The following is a 24,570-nucleotide window of genomic DNA, read 5'->3' on the forward strand; positions in this document are numbered from 1 at the left end:
TTCTACAATCTGAGGTAATAAAGAGAGAAGAAGGAACATTTCCTCATAGACTTCTCTCCAATCTGAGGTAATCAAGAGAGAGAGAAGTAGGAACATTTCCTCATAGACTTCTATACAATCTGAGGTAATAAAGAGAGAGAGAAGTAGGAACATTTCCTCATAGACTTCTCTACAATCTGAGGTAATCAAGAGAGAGAGAAGTAGGAACATTTCCTCATAGACTTCTATACAATCTGATGTAATAAAGAGAGACGTAGGAACATTTCCTCATAGACTTCTCTACAATCTGAGGTAATAAAGAGAGAGAGAAGTAGGAACATTTCCTCATAGACTTCTATAAAATCTGAGGTAATAAAGAGAGAGAGAAGTAGGAACATTTCCTCATATACTTCTCTACAATCTGAGGTAATAAAGAGAGAGAGAAGTAGGAACATTTCCTCATAGACTTCTCTACAATCTGAGGTAATCAAGAGAGAGAGAAGTAGGAACATTCCCTCATAGACTTCTATACAATCTGAGGTAATAAAGAGAGAGAGAAGTAGGAACATTTCCTCATAGACTTCTATACAATCTGAGGTAATCAAGAGAGAGAGAAGTAGGAACATTTCCTCATAGACTTCTCTACAATCTGATGTAATAAAGAGAGAGAGAGAAGTAGGAACATTTCCTCATAGACTTCTCTACAATCTGAGGTAATAGAGAAGAAGTAGGAACATTTCCTCATCGACTTCTCTACAATCTGAGGTAATAAAGAGAGAGAGAGAAGTTGGAACATTTTCTCATAGACTTCTCTACAATCTGAGGTAATAGAGAGAGAGAGAAGTAGGAACATTTCCTCATAGACTTCTATACAATCTGAGGTAATAAAGAGAGAGAGAAGTAGGAACATTTCCTCATAGACTTCTCTACAATCTGAGGTAATAAAGAGAGAGAGAAGTAGGAACATTTCCTCATAGACTTCTCTACAATCTGATGTAATAAAGAGAGAGAGAGAAGTAGGAACATTTCCTCATAGGCTTCTCTACAATCTGAGGGAATAAAGAGAGACGTAGGAACATTTCCTCATAGACTTCTCTACAATCTGAGGTAATAAAGAGAGAGAGAGAAGTAGGAACATTTTCTCATAGACTTCTCTACAATCTGAGGTAATAGAGAGAGAGAGAAGTAGGAACATTTCCTCATAGACTTCTATACAATCTGAGGTAATAAAGAGAGAGAGAAGTAGGAACATTTCCTCATAGACTTCTCTACAATCTGAGGTAATAAAGAGAGAGAGAAGTAGGAACATTTCCTCATAGACTTCTCTACAATCTGAGGTAATAAAGAGAGAGAGAAGTAGGAACATTTCCTCATAGACTTCTATACAATCTGAGGTAATAAAGAGAGAGAGAAGTAGGAACATTTCCTCATAGACTTCTCTACAATCTGAGGTAATAGAGAGAGAGAGAGAGAGAAGTAGGAACATTTCCTCATAGACTTTTCTACAATCTGAGGTAATAAAGAGAGAAGTAGGAACATTTCCTCATAGACTTTTCTACAATCTGAGGTAATAAAGAGAGAAGTAGGAACATTTCCTCATAGACTTCTATACAATCTGAGGTAATATATAGAGAGAGAAGTAGGAACATTTCCTCATAGACTTCTCTCCAATCTGAGGTAATCAAGAGAGAGAGAAGTAGGAACATTTCCTCATAGACTTCTATACAATCTGAGGTAATAAAGAGAGAGAGAAGTAGGAACATTTCCTCATAGACTTCTCTACAATCTGAGGTAATCAAGAGAGAGAGAAGTAGGCACATTTCCTCATAGACTTCTCTACAATCTGAGGTAATAAAGAGAGACGTAGGAACATTTCCTCATAGACTTCTCTACAATCTGAGGTAATAAAGAGAGAGAGAAGTAGGAACATTTCCTCATAGACTTCTATAAAATCTGAGGTAATAAAGAGAGAGAGAAGTAGGAACATTTCCTCATATACTTCTCTACAATCTGAGGTAATAAAGAGAGAGAGAAGTAGGAACATTTCCTCATAGACTTCTCTACAATCTGAGGTAATCAAGAGAGAGAGAAGTAGGAACATTCCCTCATAGACTTCTATACAATCTGAGGTAATAAAGAGAGAGAGAAGTAGGAACATTTCCTCATAGACTTCTATACAATCTGAGGTAATCAAGAGAGAGAGAAGTAGGAACATTTCCTCATAGACTTCTATACAATCTGAGGTAATAAAGAGAGAGAGAGAAGTAGGAACATTTCCTCATAGACTTCTATACAATCTGAGGTAATAAAGAGAGAGAGAAGTAGGAACATTTCCTCATAGACTTCTCTACAATCTGAGGTAATAAAGAGAGAGATAAGTAGGAACATTTCCTCATAGACTTCTATACAATCTGAGGTAATAAAGACAGAGAGAGAAGTAGGAACATTTCCTCATAGACTTCTATACAATCTGAGGTAATAAAGAGACAGAGAAGTAGGAACATTTCCTCATAGACTTCTATACAATCTGAGGTAATAAAGAGAGAGATAAGTAGGAACATTTCCTCATAGACTTCTATACAATCTGAGGTAATAAAGAGAGAGATAAGTAGGAACATTTCCTCATAGACTTCTATACAATCTGAGGTAATAAAGAGAGAGAGAGAAGTAGGAACATTTCCTCACAGACTTCTATACAATCTGAGGTAATAAAGAGAGAGAGAAGTAGGAACATTTCCTCATAGACTTCTCTACAATCTGAGGTAATAAAGAGAGAGAGAGAAGTAGGAACATTTCCTCACAGACTTCTATACAATCTGAGGTAATAAAGAGAGAGAGAAGAAGGAACATTTCCTCATAGACTTCTATACAATCTGAGGTAATAAAGAGAGAGAGAAGTAGGAACATTTCCTCACAGACTTCTATACAATCTGAGGTAATAAAGAGAGAGAGAAGAAGGAACATTTCCTCATAGACTTCTATACAATCTGAGGTAATAAATCTGTGGACAAGTTGGGACATTTTTTTCATATGAGGTGTTACAACACATTTACGACTGTTGGCTAAAAATAAAGCACATGTTTGTGATTAATGCTGGACTACAGGGCGGTTGAAACAGCATCAGGCCACCTTCAGATAAACAACAGTAATGGATGTTGACTGCAGCAGCATCTTTAATTATAAAGCATCACGCACCATGTGCAGCCCTGTCACTTTCAGGAGATCCTTGTTGGAGGATAAGCTGCTGCTCCTGGACACATCCATTCAAAGCTCTGTGTGTCCAATAGGAAACATCCCTTTCACACCATATGTCTTCATTTCTCTGTGATACTCAGTTCCCTGTTGCATCTCCTGCGGGGAATCAGTAACTGTAGATCATTTTCTCATCTGTCCTCTGCAGCTAAATATTGCTTTTTCCTCAAGAGTGCAATAACAAACTGCCGTGCTATCAAAGCAGACAGGCTCACCGTGTGGAGAACATCTCAGATAGCAGGATAAGTCATGCATGGAGTATTATTAACCCTCTTTCTTCTCAAGAGCACATCAGGTCTGCAGCCGTGAATCCTCCTTACATAAGCTCACAGTCACTTCCTGTTTCCTCTCAGGCTAATGTGTGCAGGAGGACATCCATCTTGGCAGATACTGGTCATGTTTTAAACATAGAGGCAGATCAAAATGCTCTATCTGCAGCGTGCACTTGGAAACCCTGGACCCAACGGCTCGGTGTTTCAGACAAAGAGGATGGGGGAGGTGTATCCACATGTCTCTCCTCACAACCCCTCCCTCAGTTCCTCTCACGTTCACACTGACTCTCCTTTCTCCGGACTGAGCCTCAGTTCCTCTCACGTTCACACTGACTCTCCTTTCTCCGGACTGAGCTTCAGTTCCTCTCACGTTCACACTGACTCTCCTTTCTCCGGACTGAGCTTCAGTTCCTCTCACGTTCACACTGACTCTCCTTTCTCCGGACTGAGCCTCAGTTCCTCTCACGTTCACACTGACTCTCCTTTCTCCGGACTGAGCCTCAGTTCCTCTCACGCTCACACTGACTCTCCTTTCTCCGGACTGAGACTCAGTTCCTCTCACGCTCACACTGACTCTCCTTTCTCCGGACTGAGCCTCAGTTCCTCTCACGTTCACACTGACTCTCCTTTCTCCGGACTGAGCCTCAGTTCCTCTCACGTTCACACTGACTCTCCTTTCTCCGGACTGAGCCTCAGTTCCTCTCACGTTCACACTGACTCTCCTTTCTCCGGACTGAGACTCAGTTCCTCTCACGCTCACACTGACTCTCCTTTCTCCGGACTGAGCCTCAGTTCCTCTCACGTTCACACTGACTCTCCTTTCTCCGGACTGAGCCTCAGTTCCTCTCACGTTCACACTGACTCTCCTTTCTCCGGACTGAGCCTCAGTTCCTCTCACGTTCACACTGACTCTCCTTTCTCCGGACTGAGCCTCAGTTCCTCTCACGTTCACACTGACTCTCCTTTCTCCGGACTGAGCCTCAGTCCCTCTCACGTTCACACTGACTCTCCTTTCTCCGGACTGAGCTGCGTAGGAGACGTTTTGCTGCATTTTAATTTTTGGTTTGTTTGTGTTTGACCAAAATGTCTGAAGTGAGGACTGAGTCACAAAGTTCATGAGCGGAGAGATGTCCATAACTTCTTTACACGACACGTTAAAGTCACGTCTCAAAGGGTTTATGTTCTCAGTTGCTACATAGTGTGAGTTCCTCCTTTCTTATAGAAGATCTCTCTCTCTCTCTCTCTCTCTCTCTCTCTCTCTCTCTCTCTCTCTCTCTCTCTCTCTATATATAAACCTCCATGTTAAAGTTCCCAGCAGAAATGAACATGTTTACAGCCTGGTAAAAAAACACTTTTGGTCTCAATAGCGCGTTTAAAACATTTGAAGCTTTACAGTATTAGAGGGATGGTCTCTAATGCTGGACCAGAAACTACTTACTGATGAACTAAACCATTAAGAAATGGGGTCCTGGACAAACTGAGGGTTCAGGATGATAACCTTTTTGAAATCCAACAGACTGTGGACACCACCTCCAATAGAGACTCAGACAGGGAAGAAGAAGGACTATAATCTGGAACAAACTACCAAACCTGCACGTCCTTTTAAATCCAGGCCGAGGACTTGTACGTGTGTAGCTGCTTTGAATTGAACTATTCACATCTCACACTGTACTGTATGCATGTACCTGTGTTATTCATGTCTTATTTTCTTTGCTTTTCAATGAGTGTTTAAATGCCATCTATTTCTTAATGCTCTTAATGTCTTTCATTTTTGTGTGGAAAGGTGCATATAATAATATTTCTTCTTTAAATATTTAATTCGACTTGTTTTCTGTTCCTACTTCCACTCACTGTCTCATATAATGGCAAAATAGGAGCAAACTTCTAAAAAATAAACCAAACAAAGCATCAGAGACTTTAGGGAACTGCTCAGCACGGTATAATGAGCTTTGGATCCTTTGGGTCGTCTTGAGGAAGGTTGTTGTGGTTTTGAAATGTAGTTTAAAGACGGGTTTGTGCTGACATGTTGAGTTGAATCACATTAACACACAACCAGCTAATGGTGTTACTGAGAGAGAGGAGGAGAGCCTCATAAAGCTGAGAGAGAATGACGTTACCCAGACTGCCCGTCACGGCCCACAATCCCCACCAACGTCTTTATGCCCAAAACTCCAATATCCATAAATCATTTGTCAGGAAACGAAGGAACAGGAAGTAGTTAGTGAAGGTCACACGGTGAGCCTCGGGGCAGGACTCCTGATTCTCAAAATGTGGGTGTAATATGTTTTTCAGGCGAGGGAAAGGGCATGAGCCGACGCTGCAGCAGAGCATTGGCAGCACGATCAGCGAGGCTTTGGGGAGTGGGAGGATTCTGATCTGAGAATCTGACTCCTCATTAGTGGCTGTTTTTGTGGATTCATGTTTTATTCACAGCTTCCCTGGAACAGAACAACAGAGAAACGTCTCGCTGTCAGAAAGCTTTGTTAGGAGCGACAGGCGCTCTGACGGCGCTGCGTGTTCATGTAAAGACAGGAATGCAGAAAGTCGTGTTTCCTCTCATGCCGTCTCCCGCTCCTCTGACGCTCGCTGAAAAACACTTTGTCAGAAAGACAAACAGAAACGTGTTGATTTCTTGGAAGAAGAGTGTTGGACTATTGACACTGATATCTGCTCACGATGGCTCTCGTTGGAGATCACTGATTCTTTGATTCCACTCCTCACATTATAATTACAGCTGGTTTGCAGCGAGCCAGCTGGAGCGAGCAGCGCGGGGAAACAACCTCAATCAGACTTTGATCAACTTTAGCCGATATTGATCAAAACACAGATATGAGAATCAGGATGTAAGAACTCATTCCTGTTTCCTAACTTTATATGTTTGAGGAACTGCCTTTTATATTTAAGAAAGAAATCGTGATAAAAAAGATTGGAAACAACATCCCGAACCTCTCCCATCAGGAGGAGCAGCTTCAGAAAGATGCAGATATAAAAACCCAAATGTTCCAAATGAAGAAACATCTTCAGCAACACCTGCATCGTTTAGAGAGCATTCAACAGCTTGAGGAGACATGCAGCGTTTACTAAAAGCTGCAAATACAAAACGCTGCAAATACAAAAAGAGGGCAGCATGAACAGAGTTACAACATGTGAACACCATACAGGCAGAGGAATGCAGCTGTAACACACTGATGAAATGGAACATTAACCAGGCAATATGCAAATAAAGGAAACTGTTAGAAAACATTAAAAACTGGCACAATTTTAAAACGACTTCAATTAGGAGATTTAAGAGCAATCCCATCGACCAATGGATTCTGTTCTCTGTCCTTTAAGATGGACTCGAATCCCCAAAGAGATCAAATCTGACCATTTAAGAACTCAAACATCTTCTAAACCAGTCCACGACCACGAATCAAACTATTATGGCTTTTTCTTTTTCAAGAATTGTTTGGATGGAATTCCAATGAAAGCTAGATTTTGAATTTTTCTCAGAAATGTGACTTTTTCTTAGGATTTCAACTTTTTCTCAGGACTTTGACATTTTTGACGTTTTCTCCTCTTATTTATTTCGAAGTCTGGTGGTCTGTTTAACGTTCAATCCACACTATTTTAATAATGAATGCCCAGGCCAAACAGAGATGCTTTTGCCTCTCCGGACAGACGAGGAGAGAGGAAGCGTTTCTTTTCTCCTTTAGAGGAACTTTGCTTAAACCCCTGCAGACTGAGTGAGACGGAGACGGGCTGATGGCAGGAAGACGAAGGTGATGATATGTAATCATCATCAAACAGTCCCGGGCCATTTAGTGACAGCATGAATGTTCTGGCTGGTGATGGAGAGCAACACTCAGGAGATAAAGAAGCTGGAGCTCAGGAGAGGAAGGAGACATATTGGGTTTATATTATCCGTGACTGCCTTCATCATAAATATTGTGTTTTACATCCAATGCCTCATGATATCCTCCACAGTAGAGTTATTCAAATAGAACTTTTCTGATCACTTTCATTGACTTTGAAGTTTAGTTTACATTACAACATGTCACAGATTACAAAAAGACCCCAGCCACAAACTGTCCCGCAGCATCAGGACTAAAACCAGCACAAAGACCGTAAACACCTGGGGCCGTATTCACAAAGCATTTTATCTTACCGCTAGGAGTGCTCCTAACTCGCGCTAAAACATTTTACGTAGGAGTTTTTTCTTAAAAGTTATTCACAAAGCCGCTGAGACCTACTCATACTAAGGATAAATCACTAAGAGTGAACTAAGAGTGACGCGCCGTTGCTATGGATGACGTTGATTCTCGTGCATGAGTTTAGAAGCGGTCAGTACAGTGATTGGTTGTTCAGAGCAGGCGGTCTCGGTGAAACTCATCCGCAACATCTCACAAACGAGCCCACTAAAACAAGGAAATAGCCGAGGCTAGAAATGATTCCTATCAAATAGTTATGGACAGTGCAGTTAGCAGAATACACGCATGATGACAAGTTTGTGCAGACCACGATAATGACGTTGTATATGCACGTTAAAGAGACAGAGCAAACAATAAAAATACGTAAATTGCATTAAATCAAGGAGGCAATTAAAAGCACCCTGCAAACTATTATCCAATGAGCATATTTCCAGCACTTAAACACTTTCAATAACAGCCCATACCGCCGTTAAAGCCCCCTATCATGATGAATAAAAACAATCTGCGTGTTGATGGAATGTACTTTCTTTCTATTGACGAACACGTCCTCATCTTTTGATGGCGCAATTATTTTTATGTGCGTCCCGTCAATAGCACCGACCGCACCGGGCATACCTGCATTGCCATGAAGTTGGCTTTGATCCTGTGTAGTTGTTGATTGTCCAAAGGAAACGGGATAAACTGTTGGATGATATGTGGTCTAGAGAGCGCGTTGATGGTTTGGTTTATGGCACGGCTGACTGATGGTTGCGATATTCCTAAATCGTCGGCATTGCAAAGTTGCATTTTCCCTGTTGCTAAATATCGTAGTGTTGCCAAACATTTTATTTCCGGACTAATCGGGTTATTCCTGTTAGTCGGGGATGTTATTGCATCCCGCACTAATTCAACAACAAGTGTGATACCCTCACGATTTAGCCTATATCTCTTGATCAATTCACAGTCTTCCATTGTCTCCAAAACATTTAGTCTCACAGCCATTTTCAGATTCTTTGTGAATATGTCTTACTGAGTTAGGAGTCCTCTCGAGGACTTTTAAGCTCTCCTAAACTTAGGTGATACTTTTAGGCCTAAAATACTTTGTGAATTGATCTTAGTGAATACAATTAGGAGTCCTACATTTAAGACTGACACGCCCATTATGTTTAGGAGTTTCTCCTAAATTCGCCAGTTAGGAGCTACTTTTAGCCCTAAGATCCTTTGTGAATACGGCCCCTGGACTCTGTGAAGAACATCCATAACATTCATCTGTTAGCAACTTGCACTTTATTTATCTATATATTATATTCCATTATTGATCTATATATTATATTCCATTATTGATCTATATATTATATTCCATTATTTATCTATATATTATATTCCATTATTGATCTATATATTATATTCCATTATTGATCTATATATTATATTCCATTATTGATCTATATATTATATTCCATTATTGATCTATATATTATATTCCATTATTGATCTATATATTATATTCCATTATTGATCTATATATTATATTCCATTATTTATCTATATATTATATTCCATTATTGATCTATATATTATATTCCATTATTTATCTATATATTATATTCCATTATTGATCTATATATTATATTCCATTATTGATCTATATATTATATTCCATTATTGATCTATATATTATATTCCATTATTTATCTATATATTATATTCCATTATTTATCTATATATTATAATCCATTATTGATCTATATATCCATTAGCTTGTATAGAGACCTTCTTGCACTCTTTGATCTGTTTGATGTCCTGTATTCATGTTGCTCTGTTGGAGGAGGACTTCAGTTTGTCATGGACACATCTACACTGACGCTGCTGAGGTGATAGAGACATGGTGATAGAGACATGATGATAGAGACATGGTGATAGGGACATGGTGATAGAGACTTGGTGATAGAGACATGGTGATAGAGACTTGGTGATAGAGACTTGGTGATAGAGACTTGGTGATAGAGACATGGTGATAGAGACATGGTGATAGAGACATGGTGATAGAGACATGGTGATAGAGACATGGTGAGAGAGACATGGTGATAGAGACATGGTGATAGAGACATGATGATAGAGACATGGTGATAGAGACATGGTGATAGAGACATGATGATAGAGACATGGTGATAGAGACATGGTGATAGAGACATGATGATAGAGACATGGTGATAGAGACATGGTGATAGAGACATGGTGATAGAGACATGGTGATAGAGACATGGTGATAGAGACATGGTGATAGAGACATGGTGATAGAGACATGGTGATAGAGACATGGTGATAGAGACTTGGTGATAGAGACATGGTGATAGAGACATGGTGATCGAGACATGGTGATAGAGACATGGTGAGAGAGACTTGAATCCAGTGAACTCTGTACCCCCTGTGGTTTTCCATAGGAAGTGAATGGGTCACCCTAGATAGATATGTGAATGTTCACAGCAGGTATTCCTAACCAGCAGTCTGATGGACGCTCTTTTGGGCAGGATGGAGTGAATGTGATATATTGAACGTATCACTGATGGAGGCTCTTTTGGGCAGGATGGAGTGAATGTGATATATTGATCGTATCACTGATGGTGGCTCTTTTGGGCAGGATGGAGTGAATGTGATATATTGATCGTATCACTGATGGAGGCTCTTTTGGGCAGGATGGAGTGAATGTGATATATTGATCGTATCACTGATGGAGGCTCTTTTGGGCAGGATGGAGTGAATGTGATATATTGATCGTATCACTGATGGTGGCTCTTTTGGGCAGGATGGAGTGAATGTGATATATTGATCGTATCACTGATGGTGGCTCTTTTGGGCAGGATGGAGTGAATGTGATATATTGATCGTATCACTGATGGTGGCTCTTTTGGGCAGGATGGAGTGAATGTGATATATTGAACGTATCACTGATGGAGGCTCTTTTGGGCAGGATGGAGTGAATGTGATATATTGATCGTATCACTGATGGAGGCTCTTTTGGGCAGGATGGAGTGAATGTGATATATTGAACGTATCACTGATGGTGGCTCTTTTGGGCAGGATGGAGTGAATGTGATATATTGAACGTATCACTGATGGAGGCTCTTTTGGGCAGGATGGAGTGAATGTGATATATTGAACGTATCACTGATGGTGGCTCTTTTGGGCAGGATGGAGTGAATGTGATATATTGAACGTATCACTGATGGTGGCTCTTTTGGGCAGGATGGAGTGAATGTGATATATTGAACGTATCACTGATGGAGGCTCTTTTGGGCAGGATGGAGTGAATGTGATATATTGATCGTATCACTGATGGTGGCTCTTTTGGGCAGGATGGAGTGAATGTGATATATTGATCGTATCACTGATGGTGGCTCTTTTGGGCAGGATGGAGTGAATGTGATATATTGAACGTATCACTGATGGAGGCTCTTTTGGGCAGGATGGAGTGAATGTGATATATTGAACGTATCACTGATGGTGGCTCTTTTGGGCAGGATGGAGTGAATGTGATATATTGATCGTATCACTGATAGAGGCTCTTTTGGGCAGGATGGAGTGAATGTGATATATTGAACGTATCACTGATGGAGGCTCTTTTGGGCAGGATGGAGTGAATGTGAGATATTGAACGTATCACTGATGGAGGCTCTTTTGGGCAGGATGGAGTGAATGTGATATATTGAACGTATCACTGATAGAGGCTCTTTTGGGCAGGATGGAGTGAATGTGATATATTGATCGTATCACTGATGGAGGCTCTTTTGGGCAGGATGGAGTGAATGTGATATATTGAACGTATCACTGATGGAGGCTCTTTTGGGCAGGATGGAGTGAATGTGATATATTGAACGTATCACTGATAGAGGCTCTTTTGGGCAGGATGGAGTGAATGTGACATATTGAACGTACCACTGATGGTGGCTCTTTTGGGCAGGATGGAGTGAATGTGAGATATTGATCGTATCACTGATGGAGGCTCTTTTGGGCAGGATGGAGTGAATGTGACATATTGAACGTACCACTGATGGTGGCTCTTTTGGGCAGGATGGTGACGGCGCCCACAGCCGCCTCCTCCAGCTGCAGAATTGGGCTGTTTTTGGCGCCCCAGCTGTCAGAGCCGATCCACAGGAAGTGACCCACCTGGTCCGCTCGCTTACTGGCATTCAGGATGCCTCTGGATAGAAGAAATACAGGCTGTAAAACTTCACAGACAACATCCTACTACTACTAATAATAAACAATCTGACAGTAAAAATCTGTTCCTTATTGGAAGGGACCGGGCCTTTTGTTTCCAGATTAGTTTTCTCTTTCAGAATTTGCACTTTTTGTTGTATGTCTCCAATATGTTGTACGGCTGTCCTTTTAAGCTGTAACTGGGACGTACCTGATGTCCTCGTCGGAGGCGAACAGGATGACGGCGCGGGCGTATCGAGTGTCCAGTAGCATGCGGATTATTTTATCAAAGTCTGAGGGTTTGTGGTCGTGAGGAATCTTCAGAGACTGAGCGATGCAGATTCCTCCTGAGGGACACAAAGAGAAGCCTTCATTAATACAAATCCATTAAGAGACATGACTTCACTTCACGCAGCTAGTGTTGGACACTTGTTATATATATATGATGTATTTATTTCAACAAGGACCACTCATACAAATACATTCATCTCAGAAAAGAGAAGAGATGAATTATGCCAGATTTTAGCTAATAGCTCATTTCCAACCTAACCAATGTTAGGAACCTCTATTTTTCAAATCCACCAGTTGGGAATGTACTGACATATGTGATGTGGTAGAACAAAGCGTTAAAATCTCTTCAGCTTGTGTTAAGCTCAGACGTTATTTCAGGATAACGACCAAAAACACATCCAGAAACCATCCAGAATCAGAATCCCTTTATTAGTCCCACAGAGGGGACGTGTGCATTCGTTACACAGAAAAGAGCCAAAGACAGCTTAATGTTAGAAGCATGCATAAAAAAAATCAAAGATAAAAGAAAATATATAACGAGTAACATGTAATGTATATTATCATAATTTTTATTTAGAAAAAACACATCCTGTAACAGTTCTGAGGATTTAGCCGCCAGGTATATATTGAACAGTTATTAACGGCATATATATATATCTTATAAATATATCGAGCTCCAGACCAGATGACAGGAAGTGAAGTCATGTCAGGGTCTAGCCTCACGTCTCTGTCTGAGGTTAAAAGACTCTCTTCAATGACTTCCAGAAACCTCCTTTAAAAGTCCTTTCCAGAAGTTTGAGGCACAGCTGATTGAAAGAAGACTTCACGGATCAGAAGAAAGAGCCGCTGACATTTCATATAACCTCCAACGTCTCTGCTCAGGCATCTTAAAACAGTGAGGGGAATGCTGCAGGGCTCCAGAACAGAGGTCCCTCAGCAGCTCAGGGTGTGAAAGCATTCGATAGACTTCTCTCATCTCCGTGTCACACACGGTCTAACCGGCGAATAAAAGGTAATATCACTATTTCTATGTTTTCACTTTGTACTTCAGCTCCAGTGCTTTCCAACAACAGTGACACTCTGTTTTACTTTCTCTCCAAATGTTTATTTTTCAAAATATTTTACTTTTGAGAATTTTGACTTTTTTATTCTATACTCTAAATGTTTTCCCCAGCTGCTGTTTTTCTCTGAATGTTGACTTTTTCAGAAATTTCACTTTTTTTAGTTATGACTTTTTTTCTGAATTTTGATTTCTTTCAAAATTGTCACTTCCTTTCATAATGTTCAGTGCGGAGCGGGTAGATTGTGCGGCGTTAACAAAAGAAAAGTAAAAGAAAAAAGAGGAAGTGTTTAGATGTGAGCCTATCACCCATCACCCCGTTAGCAGGTGCCACTTGATTGATGGATCTTTGACACATTCCCTGTCGCTCCCGGATATAAAAGACTGACTTCAAGTAATGCTGCATATTTTTGAATTCACTGCACTTTTGGTACTACAACTACAACAAAATGAACCTTTACCGTGATATAATTGTAATACACGTTTCAAAATGATGCCGAAGTAACAACATACTGATACCGGTTAGTAAGAGACATGAATTAATGCTTTGACAAGTGTGCAGACAGACGGCAGGCGAACAACCTTTTAAAATGCGTGTTGTCTGAATGGAGATCGGGTCGATCCGGCTAAGCTAACGTTGTAGCTGCTCCAGACACAGATACAGGTTATACAGGTTCTGAACAGATATGAGGAGCTGTGAGCTCTGAGTGCTAACAGCTAACGGCTGATGGTCTGGTTTTCTGATTCAACCTCAGTGACGGCAGGCTGAGACCCTCACGGCCGATCGGCTACCTCACGAACGCGTCATTCGCATCGCGTCCGGTGTGAGCGCACCAATGGTCTATGCACGGACAAAGAATGTTGTTAGAATTTTGAATTTGTAAGAATGTGTTAAAATAACTAGTTGTAATGTTAAATGTTGCACTTGCATGAAGCTTCAGTGGGTAAGGCTTTAAATTGCACTTTATCTGCTCACTGCAAGATGTTATTCTTTTCTTTGTTGTTGCTGTCAACAAAATAATTTACTCCTTCACTCGAACAGATGGAAAATGCAATTAGGCCTCAAACTGGAAGTACTGTCTGGGCCGTCTCTTTCACTCGATAGGTAGATCTCGCCTTTCACCAAGGCCGTGGTCTTAAAAAGGTTGGTGACCCCTGGTTCAAACCATCTCTTATGTATTTGAATGAGATTACACAGAGACCCCCCCTCAGGTTCAAACCATCTCTTATGTATTTGAATGAGATCACACAGAGACCCCCCCTCAGGTTCAAAGGAGCTCACTGTTTGTAAACGCGATGCTCCAGACATTTCACTTTTTCTCTATTTGCTTCAGATATTTCACTTTTTCTGAACTTCAACTTTTTTCAGAATTGTAAGTCTTTTAATGTTTTGACTTCTATAATCATTGTAACTTATCTTTCCAGAGACAGATCTTGGTTATTTAAACCATCTTTTATGCATTTGAATGAGATTACACAGAGACCCCCCCCCCAGGTTTAAAGGAGCTCCCTCTCTGATAGTTTACGTCTGAAAGCATGAGGGTGATTTACCCGTGATGGACTCAGAGTATTCAGAATATGAAATCTCCGGCATGGTTTAAACATGGCTCACCTGAAGCTAGATGGTTTATTCATGTGTGGAATAAAAGACCAGATGAACATATTTGATTTATCACGCCTCAGTTAATATATTGACTTGGAGAAGAGGAGTCCTGGAGATATATCACTGAGGCTCAACAAATGAACCTGCATGGAGACAAATGGAGGATTTCAATAAATGAATTTCAGTATTATCATATCTGACATTTAAAATCTGAGAGACGGGTCTTTTTTCTTTAATCGTAAGCCTCGGAAAACATCTGTTGAATAATGGAGGCGGAATAACTCATGCAGAACAGATCACTCACATGATTAGATCTTTATATTAGATATATATTACTCTCAGCGCTCATATTAGGAGAGACATCTGAATACGGCCCGTCCACACGACGGCGTGCGTTGAAGCTTCAATGCTTCTGCCCGTGCACTTTGAATGGGGTGACATCACGCTTCGCCGGACTGCATTGTGGGAGCGTCGCTACGCGTTTCTTGCGTTGCAAAGGTTGAGCAATGTTCAACTTTCGAAGCCTCTGCAGAAGCGTCAGCCAATCGAATCATATGCCAGTACAGGCTCTAGCCAATCAAATCGCGTGCTTGTGTGTCCGGGGCGGGAGATTCATGTGATTGGTTGTTGGTCGAGTTTCAGACACGCCCGCCGGCAAGCTTCAGCGCACGCCGCCGTGTGGACGCTGCGTTACTGTTTGGGGACTGTGAACACACACATATTTTAAATATTTTTTAATGTTATAAAAGTTTTCTTCAAGTAGTTTTTCTATCTTTGTTTTTAATCTTTGTTTTTTTCATCAAGTCAAATCCCTCCTATGTGTCGGCCCACCTGCTGATGAGCCGGATTCTGAAGGGGTTTAAATGAAGACAGTCTACAGAGGACACGCTTTTAGGAGATGTTAGTTTGGGTTACTGTCACGTTATTGTTCGGGGAAAGATTTAAATACATTATTATTATACACACACACACACACACACACACACACACACACACACACACACACACACACACACACACACACACACACACACACACACACACACACACACACACACACACACACACACACACACACACACACACACACACACACACACACACACACACACACACACACACACACACACACACACACACACACACACACAGTGCAGGATTCACAGCTCATAAACACCAGAAATGATCATCTCTCTGAACACTAACACTTCCTCTGGATTTATCCGTTACACACGACTGAGTATTGATCCAGGTGATCAGTCTTCAGCTAAAGCAGCTCCACGTCTGTGTGTGTGTGTGTGTGTGTGTGTTTGAGTTATGGTCTCATTCCCCTCCAAACAGCGATAGTTGGAGTTATGTGACGAGCGTCTGAACTCACAAGGTCGCTGAGCTGATGATCAACATCACAAACATTAAATTGACCCCTTCAATAAATATAAACAAGTATGTTGTATATTTATAATAGCGCTGTCAAAGTCAACGGGATAATAACGCTGCAAGTTGATGCATGGTAACGGTCGGCCGGTCTGTAGTTTGTGAAATCAGGACGCGATGACACGTATCTGTTGAAACGCACATTGTGTTTTGTTGTTGTTGATTGTTTTGTTTTTAATTATGATGTGTTAAATGTGAAGCCCTTTGAATGCCTCTGTGTCTTAAAATGTGCTTTACAAATAAACTAACGTTGAGCCTTAAATCATATTTAGGAAGCTGATTGGATGAAAACTGCTTCTTCAGACCCACACACTGAAAGGAGGAACAACCAGATCAACGTTTCCAGGAGATTGAAGATTCAAATATTTTTCTTTTGACAGAAAGAGTAGAACAGATTCATTTCTGTTTGTAAAATAGTTAGTCAGGTTCATGTTCAAATTGTATCTGAGGAGGCTGGTTTAAATGAAATGTTAAAATGTTTCCTCTTAAAGAATCTTTAAACTCTTGAAACATCATCGCCTCTCATGTTATTATTACCAAAGGTCCATCAACCAATCAGAGAGCTTAGGATCTAAACTGCCTCATTTCTACACCTTTCAATACGTCTAGAGGACACAAAGACGGTCACATAGTTATTCACAGTATTTAGTCATGAAAAAGACGTAGTGGCAGATACGTAATTGCACGTTATTAATAAATATAATATTGCACATAATAATCCATACCGATCAGAGAGCTTAAACGGAGGAGGAGCATCTGAAGGGCTTCCTTTCTACACCTCTCAATGCGTCTAAAAGAGAGTCGATGTCAGTGTGTGATGGACTGGAAGACCTTAATTAAAGGAACGTCTCTCGGACACATTGAGATGCTGACAGGAGGCAAAGTGAGGCGAGGAGAAACAACAGAACGTCAAAGAGAGAAGGCGAGCGATGGGGAAATAAATCACGAGCTGAAGAGGCGGTAAATCTCCGGTGTGAGTGGGTCAGAGCGTCTGAGGGCGAAAACACTTTACAAAACAGAGGCAGAATAAACAGGCTTTGTGAAAGAGATGCATGATAACATATAGGAACCTACGGAGGCCTGCAGGGCCAAACACCACGTTCCAAAACTCTTCCACCAGGAGAAACAACTTGAGAAAGATGCACATATAAAAACTAGGGCCGGGACTTTAACGCGTTAATTAAGATTAATTAATTACACAAACATTAATGCGTTAAAAAAATTAACGCATTTTAATTGCACTTATTTTTGCCCTGCGGAACGTTTCTCACTGGATGAGTTTCAGGCGTACCGATTATACTGGAGCACCAACTAACGTTCATGACTTCAGACAACAACAAACCACAGTGAACAACAGCTGGATCGCCGGAGCTGTTAGATTAACATTAACATGCTTATTGTAGTTCTAAGTGCACTGCCTTGCGGCCTGTAGCACCATCCTTGATGGAGCATATGTGTGGGCAGGAGAGGAGTGAGCAGAGAGTAGTGGTCGATTCTTGTTCTGTTTTCTGTGAATATCTTCCTCACCCTCTCAGACTTTGAGTTGCGCGCTACTAAAGAGACGTGTTACCATGGAAACCAAACAATGGTGTAGCTGTATTAAAGTCAGAGTGGAAACAGTCCTGAGTAAATCTGATTTTGTCAGAAATCGAGAGAAATGCGGGAGAAATATGACCCCGGGAGGAAACCGGGAGTCTCCCGCGAAAATCGGGAGGGTTGACAAGTATGACCCACACCCAACCAGATGACTGGTTTCAGGGCCAGGATAACTAAGTCCACGTCTGAAAAAATAACCAGCTCACTGGATTGCACTCGACTGTAGACCACTTGGAGTGGTAGAAGAGAAGGGGCTGCAAAAGGTACTACAGATTGCATCGTCTGACACAACATATGAGCTGCCATGCAGAAAGACAGTGACAAAAAGGATCCAGCGGCTTTATGACAATGAAAAGGAAGATAAAGAGAGTTTATTGGAGAAAGCCGAATGTGTTGCCCTGACTGGGGATCATTGGACCTCGGTAAGCAATTCAAATGACCTCTGTGTGACGGCACGCTTTATTGACATCTTCTCACTGTTCTCAGGTCAAATATTTATCTGTGATTAAAATGCGATTAATTAATTACAAAACCTCTAATTAATTAGATTAATTGTTTTAATCGAGTCCCGGCCCTACTAAAAACCCAAATGCTCCTCATTGTTCGGTCCCACCGAAAGGGTTGGACAACACGGGGCGTGACCACGAGGGTTTAGTTTAGGATTTATGTTTATTTCACGTGCTCTTCTCCATTCAAAGGAGCACATGGTCTCACAAGCTCTTCTTACAAATCCACTCTAAGTTATCACCCTAAGAGAAAACACAGAATACACTAATTACATAAAGCATACACCACCAAGTCTGTCACCATAAACACGTGTGTAATCCAACACTCACCGGCTGCCCGTGTGCCCTGTGGCTGATCCAAACATGACCGAGAAACATTTCACTTGCCCTTTTTAAGATGGCTAACGGTCCCTAATCAAATGAGTCCCAAGGGAAACAAAATATTGGAACCAAGGCTCCCTCCCAACTGAGATCTATTTCTCATGACAACCTGCAAAACTAAACCAGTATCTTAATGCTTCATGATTGAAATAAATAAATAGAAAATAGATGAATAAACAACCAAAATTAACTCCACACCTCCCACTTGGGCTCCCGATCACTAGATCCAGGGAGACCACACAAAATGTCTCTTGTGGTGTCTGGGACTTTTTGTTTTTTTTCAAGCCAAGGAGGGACGTCCTGCCCTCCCAGCCAAGTGAGATGGGTCCTCCCTTCTCCATACAACCGGAGCTGGAATCGGTCGGTCACTGTAACCGTTCACAGCCCTGATTAACTTTTCGGACAGTTCCCCGGCCTCTACTGCTCCTCCACGGGGAGCAATACCACCAGCCTCTGTACATCTCTGCAGAGGCTAGTGGTTGGGGCTGGGACTGTCCGTCTCTTCTGGGATCCAGCAGTGAGGGGGGCAGGAAGGCCAACACAGGTCTGAATATCAGCGTTCCGGACGACTCCTCTTCTGTCTGGATAGGCTTTTACAACTCGGCCTAGTCGACACTGACCTCTTAAGGTGTACTTATCTACTCCGGCCTGGATAGCCTTTAACCTGTGCCAAGAGTGGCCTTCCAAGCTGATCCCCTCCTGGAAGGCGGACTTTCGCTCCTCAGCGATCTTGCGAAGTGGGTTCTGGACTTGTGCTTCGCCATGTCCACGCTCTTGAATAGATCGGGATGTGCTCCGCCAACACTTTTTCCCAGTGGACTGTCCCACAGAACGAGGTCTCCTATCACCCTGGTCTTCTGTGGGGCGAGACGTCCTTCTCTGTGGCTTATCAGAAGCTCAACCTGTTTTGGGCAGGCCAGCTCCTCAGTAGCGACTTCTGGGAAAAACCTCTTGAGCTGCTGCGGGGTGACTGCATGGTGTACTCTTGCTATCCTATCCAAGTCATAGCAGAGAAGCTCATGAGCCCTTTGGGGTTTTCACCCTTACTCTCAGGGTGTACTTCTTAGTAGCGACCTTCATCGTCATCTCTCCAACTCCCTGGATGACCAATGTGATGTCCTCACCCCTTAGCTGGAGGCGTCTGGCGGCTTTGTGGGTGATATAGTCTGTGTCCGAGGCAAGGTCTGTCAAGGTGCCGGTCTTCTGTCCCGCGTTTGCCGTCACCATCATCAGCATCATGATGACTGGGTGCTCCTTTGGTCCACTCTCTATGAGCCTGTTCTCATGTTTGCTGGTGTGCATCACCACTTTGGTCTTGTTGTACTTTTCCAGCAAATCCCGAGGTAGATTGGCCAAGAACTTTTCTTGCTCCTCAGTCAGCTTGGCTTTTCCTCTGATTCTTTCTGCCCTTCCACTGCCCTCCTCCGTTCTCCTCTTCTTTGGGCAGAGGAGGTAATGGTGATCAGAGGAATCCCCTTTCAGACAGCCGTCTTTTGTACAGAGGAACCTCTGAGTGTATTTGCTGTCTTCACCATGAGAGCCTAAGCACTTTGAACATGCTCCTGCCTTCTTCAAGAGAGCCTTTTTTCCTGGCTGGTCAAGCCCTCGGAACTCCTTGCAGGCAAACAGCCTTCCTCCGTCCCCACACATGACGCACGCACCCTTTGAGGCGTCTCCTCTCGTGGCCTTTGTGAAGGCCATCCTCTTCTCCTTCCTGTCAGACTGCTCAGGAGAGTCCACTGTCGACAGTTGCTCCATCCTCTCGAGGACTTCCTCTTCAAAGTGGTTGCTTGGTGTTATACCGTTCATGGGGTCACTCACTTGAAGGAGCCAGTCCCGCTTCATGTTATCTGGAAGCTTGCTCTCAATGGACTTCACCACTATACGGTTCTTTAGAGCATCCTCCTCTCCCAGGTCTATAAGGTCAAACAGTGCTCTCTCCACAGCCTGAATAAGGTCAATTGTTTTCCTTGGCTGGTTTCCTCTGACAGCAGGAAACTTGTCCACTCCCTCAATGATCTGCCATGCAATTGTCCCTTTGTTCCCATATCGGTTCTCCAGCAGCCTGAAGATCTCGTCAGCGGACCTACTGTTGGATAGCCCGAGGTTCTGCTTTATCTTCCCGTCCAGGCTGTCCAGGATATGAAGCTTCTTTATCTCAGGTGACCTAGAAGGCTCTCCCTGCCTCTGGAGGCTTTCCCAGTCACATCGCCAGCGGTAGAAGCTCTTCCTGCACCCAGTGAACGTGGGCAGGCGTATACGAGCGAGGTGGACTTTAGGCATGGCTCCTTGCAGGACACCAACTGCTCCAACGGATCTGCTTGCTGTTCCCGGCGGCATGCTAGCTGAGCCGGGGTGTGCGCTGCGTTCTGCGCTGCGTTCTGCGCTGCGTTCTGCGCTGCGTTCTGCGCTGCGTTCTGCGCTGGCTGGTGGTTCACCGTTGGGGTTGGGTGGCGCGTTGACTGAGTCTTCGCTCCTAGTAGCAGTCTCCCATTCAGCCACGTTAGCAGTGTGTCGGTCCTCCGCTCTACTCTTTGAGTCACTGAACTCTTGCTCCCACTGGAGCCATAGCGACTCTCTCCGGTCTGTCAGGCTCACCACACGCTCTCCTAGCTCACTTGCATGGGCTGCAGGGATCCAGTTCTTCCATGAGGCTAGTTCCCTCAGGTAGTTCTTTTGCCTTTCACAGAGCCCGAAGGTTTCACGCTTCACCTCAATCCTCTCTGCTTGGTCCATGGCTCTCTCAGCTCGTCTAGCGAGAGGAGCTAGTTCAAGCAAAGCGAATCTGGACCAGAGAGACCACTTGACTTCCTGTTCGACCTCTGTGAACCTTTGGTCGCAGTCCTCGGCCATCTTCCCGACGTTCGCTTGCTGCCTGCTGGCTTCCGTGTCTGCCTTAGACAGTGCTTCGATGTAGTCGCGTTGGCTGAAATGATGTTGCAGTATTTGCTGCCAAACTTGTCCCATTCAGCCTTCAGGTTTTCTTCTGTGGACGAGTTGGCGGTTGGGGTGAGGATATTCCCCTGTCTGGTGGATGCTGATTGAGCTCCAGATCGCTCTCTTTTGAGCTCTCCAAGCATCTCCTCCCCTTCTGCCAATTTGGCACTGGACTCTGGCTTCTCTTTATCGCCAGCCATTCTGTTCCAGTCCAACGTCCACTGCTACTAGCTTCTTCTTTGAGCTTCCTGAAGCTGCGATGGTTCTTCTTCCTTCAAGCTTTAGCTTGAGCCAGGGCTAGCAGACAACTTCCTCAGTGTGTAAGCTTTTTCTGGTTAGGCTTCAGTCAGATAGTCTAGCTAGCCTAGCTTTCTAGCTTAAGGAGGATAGATTGGTAGCTTCTGGTAGCATAGCTTAACCGTGCTTCAAGAGGATAGCTCGGTAGCTTCTGGTTGCTTAGCTTAGCCTAGCTTGCTAGCTTCAGGAGGATAGCTTGGTAGCTTCTGGCAGCCTAGCTTAACCTTGCTTCAGGAGGATAGCTTGGTAGCTTCTGGTTGCCTAGCTTAGCCTAGCTTAGCTTGCTAGCTTCAGGAGGATAGCTTGGTAGCTTCTGGTAGCCTAGCGTACCTGCCCAGCTAGCCTAGCTTCAGGTAGCCCACTTGTTAGCACTTTTCTGCTAGCTAGCATGCAACAGTCACATGGAGCATTCACAATCTTTTTCCCAGCTGACCGTCGTCTTGGGATTCCTCCTCAGGCCTTTGCTGGTTGTTTTGTCATTTGTCTTGTTATCCCACGCCACCCGGCTTCTTGTCTTCCAGGTGCAACGTCGGTTGATAACTGTTCGGTTTTACTCCCACCGAAAGGGTTGGACAACACGGGGCGTGACCACTCAGCTTTAGTTTAGGATTCATGTTTATTTAATTTGCTCTTCTCCATTCAAAGGAGCACATGACCTATTTCTCATGACAACCTGCACAACTAAACAAGTATCTTATTGCTTCATGATTGAAATCGCTTGTACCCGCGATCTCGTTCTTTCGGTCATGAGCCATCCTTCATGACCATAGGTGAGGGTAGGATGAAAATGTCCCGGTAGACAGAGAGCTTTGCCTTCTGGCTCAGCTCCCTTTTCGTCACACGGTGCGGTAAAGCGACTGCAGTACCGCTCCCGCTGCTCCGACTCTCCGACCCATCTCACGCTCCATTGTTCGCTCACTCGAGAACAAGACCTTAAAGCGCAGCCCTGGCGGAGGCCAACCCTCACCTGAAATGGGTCCGACTTACTGCCGAGGACCCGGACACAGCTCTCGCTTTGGGAGTACAGAGATCGGATGGCCCTGAGTAGAGACCCCCTCACCCCATACATACTGGGAACCCGGTCATACGCCTTCACCAAGTCTACAAAACACATGTAGACTGGATAAGCGTACTCCAAGGCCCCCTCCAGGATCCTTGCGAGAGTAAAAAGCTGATCCGTCGTTCCACGACCAGGACGGAATCTGCATTGTTCCTCCTCAATCTGAGGTTCGACTATCGGCCTGACCCTCCTTTCCAGTACCTTAGATCAGGGGTTTTCAAAGTGTGGGTAGGTGAGCCTCCCCTCAGAGAACATAAGAACAGCCGCGCCCCCCCTCCCAATTATTATTGCTGTTATTATTATTATTATTGTTGTTGTTGCTATAATGCAGGGGTATTCAATTGCATTTCAAAGAAGTCCAGTTAGAGAAAAGATAATGAAATGCTCTGTTTTCGCTGTCTACCTTCCGCCATTTGAAATTACTCCGACTGCTTCTCTCCTCTTGTCTCGTCTCTGTGTTTGAATCTATCGTGCTGACTGCACTGATTTGATTGGCTGAGTAGCGTCACCTCCTTAAAACATTAAACAATAACTTTTTAAAACCTTTTTATTTTTATGTTTTAAACATATTGTATAAAACTCCCCCACTACTTGGACTATTCCTTGCACCCCTCTAGAATAAGCCCAAATGGTCTCAACCATATTGCATCAGTAACGTGCACTTGTTATTATAACAAGATCACAAGGACGCTGGTAGCGATCGGGAAATTGAGTGTTGTTCAGTTTGTGTGTTGTGGAACATGCGTGTCCGTGCATGAACATATACCACACACCCAATTACAATAGCATGTTCAATTCACTACCCTGGAAGTTAATCCAGTTGTTAAAGTTGGAACAGCCTGTGGACAGCCGTTCTTCCTTGCATGTCAGTCGCCGACACCTTCTTACAGAGGACAGGCACATCTAGCTGCAGCACGACCCGTATATTTCCGCACGCCGTGTTCTCAACACATATTTTTTAAATGTTCAACATGGTGGATAAATCCTTATTTGCTCCCGCTAACACACTGAACGTCAACTTTGGCTCCTTATTACACTCACCCCTACTTTAGTGGGAACAATGAGTCTACGTCTTTGATGCACACAGGAATAAACGCAGATCATCCTCTGGCTGCAGCCTTTACCCAAACTTGCTTTTGATCAAAGTCAGTGCGGAAAACCTGCACTCACACAGGTAGGTGGAGGTGAAGGGAATGAGCACTCACACAGGTAGGTGGAGGTGAAGGGAATGAGCACTCACACAGGTAGGTGGAGGTGAAGGGAATGAGCACTCACACAGGTAGGTGGAGGTGAAGAGAATGAGCACTCACACAGGTAGGTGGAGGTGAAGGGAATGAGCACTTACACAGGTAGGTGGAGGTGAAGGGAGTGAGCACTCACACAGGTAGGTGGAGGTGAAGGGAGTGAGCACTCACACAGGTAGGTGGAGGTGAAGGGAATGAGCACTTTTACAGCCTTGTTGGCGAGGTGGGGGAACTCGGTCTCCACCGACAGCCACAAGTGGGCAAGTGTCACTTTACTCGTCTTTTTCTC

The 24,570-nt window shown here is 43.3% G+C and overlaps 1 protein-coding gene across 3 annotated transcripts in view; it reads right to left on the reverse strand.

Annotated features, from left to right (window-relative positions):
* Nucleotides 1-24,570, reverse strand: part of grm7 (glutamate metabotropic receptor 7) — a 240,060-nt gene that overhangs the window by 91,937 nt on the left and 123,553 nt on the right. For all 3 annotated transcript variants that reach the window (XM_079680198.1, XM_079680199.1, XM_079680200.1), the window contains 2 exons: nt 12,084-12,219; nt 11,719-11,873 (listed from right to left, as the gene is read on the reverse strand). In XM_079680198.1, coding sequence (XP_079536324.1) covers nt 11,719-11,873; nt 12,084-12,219 — 291 coding nt within the window. The remainder of the gene's footprint in view (nt 1-11,718; nt 11,874-12,083; nt 12,220-24,570) is intronic.

The sequence above is a fragment of the Notothenia rossii genome (genome assembly GCF_949606895.1).
Source record: "Notothenia rossii genome assembly, chromosome: 5".
In the NCBI taxonomy this organism is placed as follows: domain Eukaryota; kingdom Metazoa; phylum Chordata; class Actinopteri; order Perciformes; family Nototheniidae; genus Notothenia; species Notothenia rossii.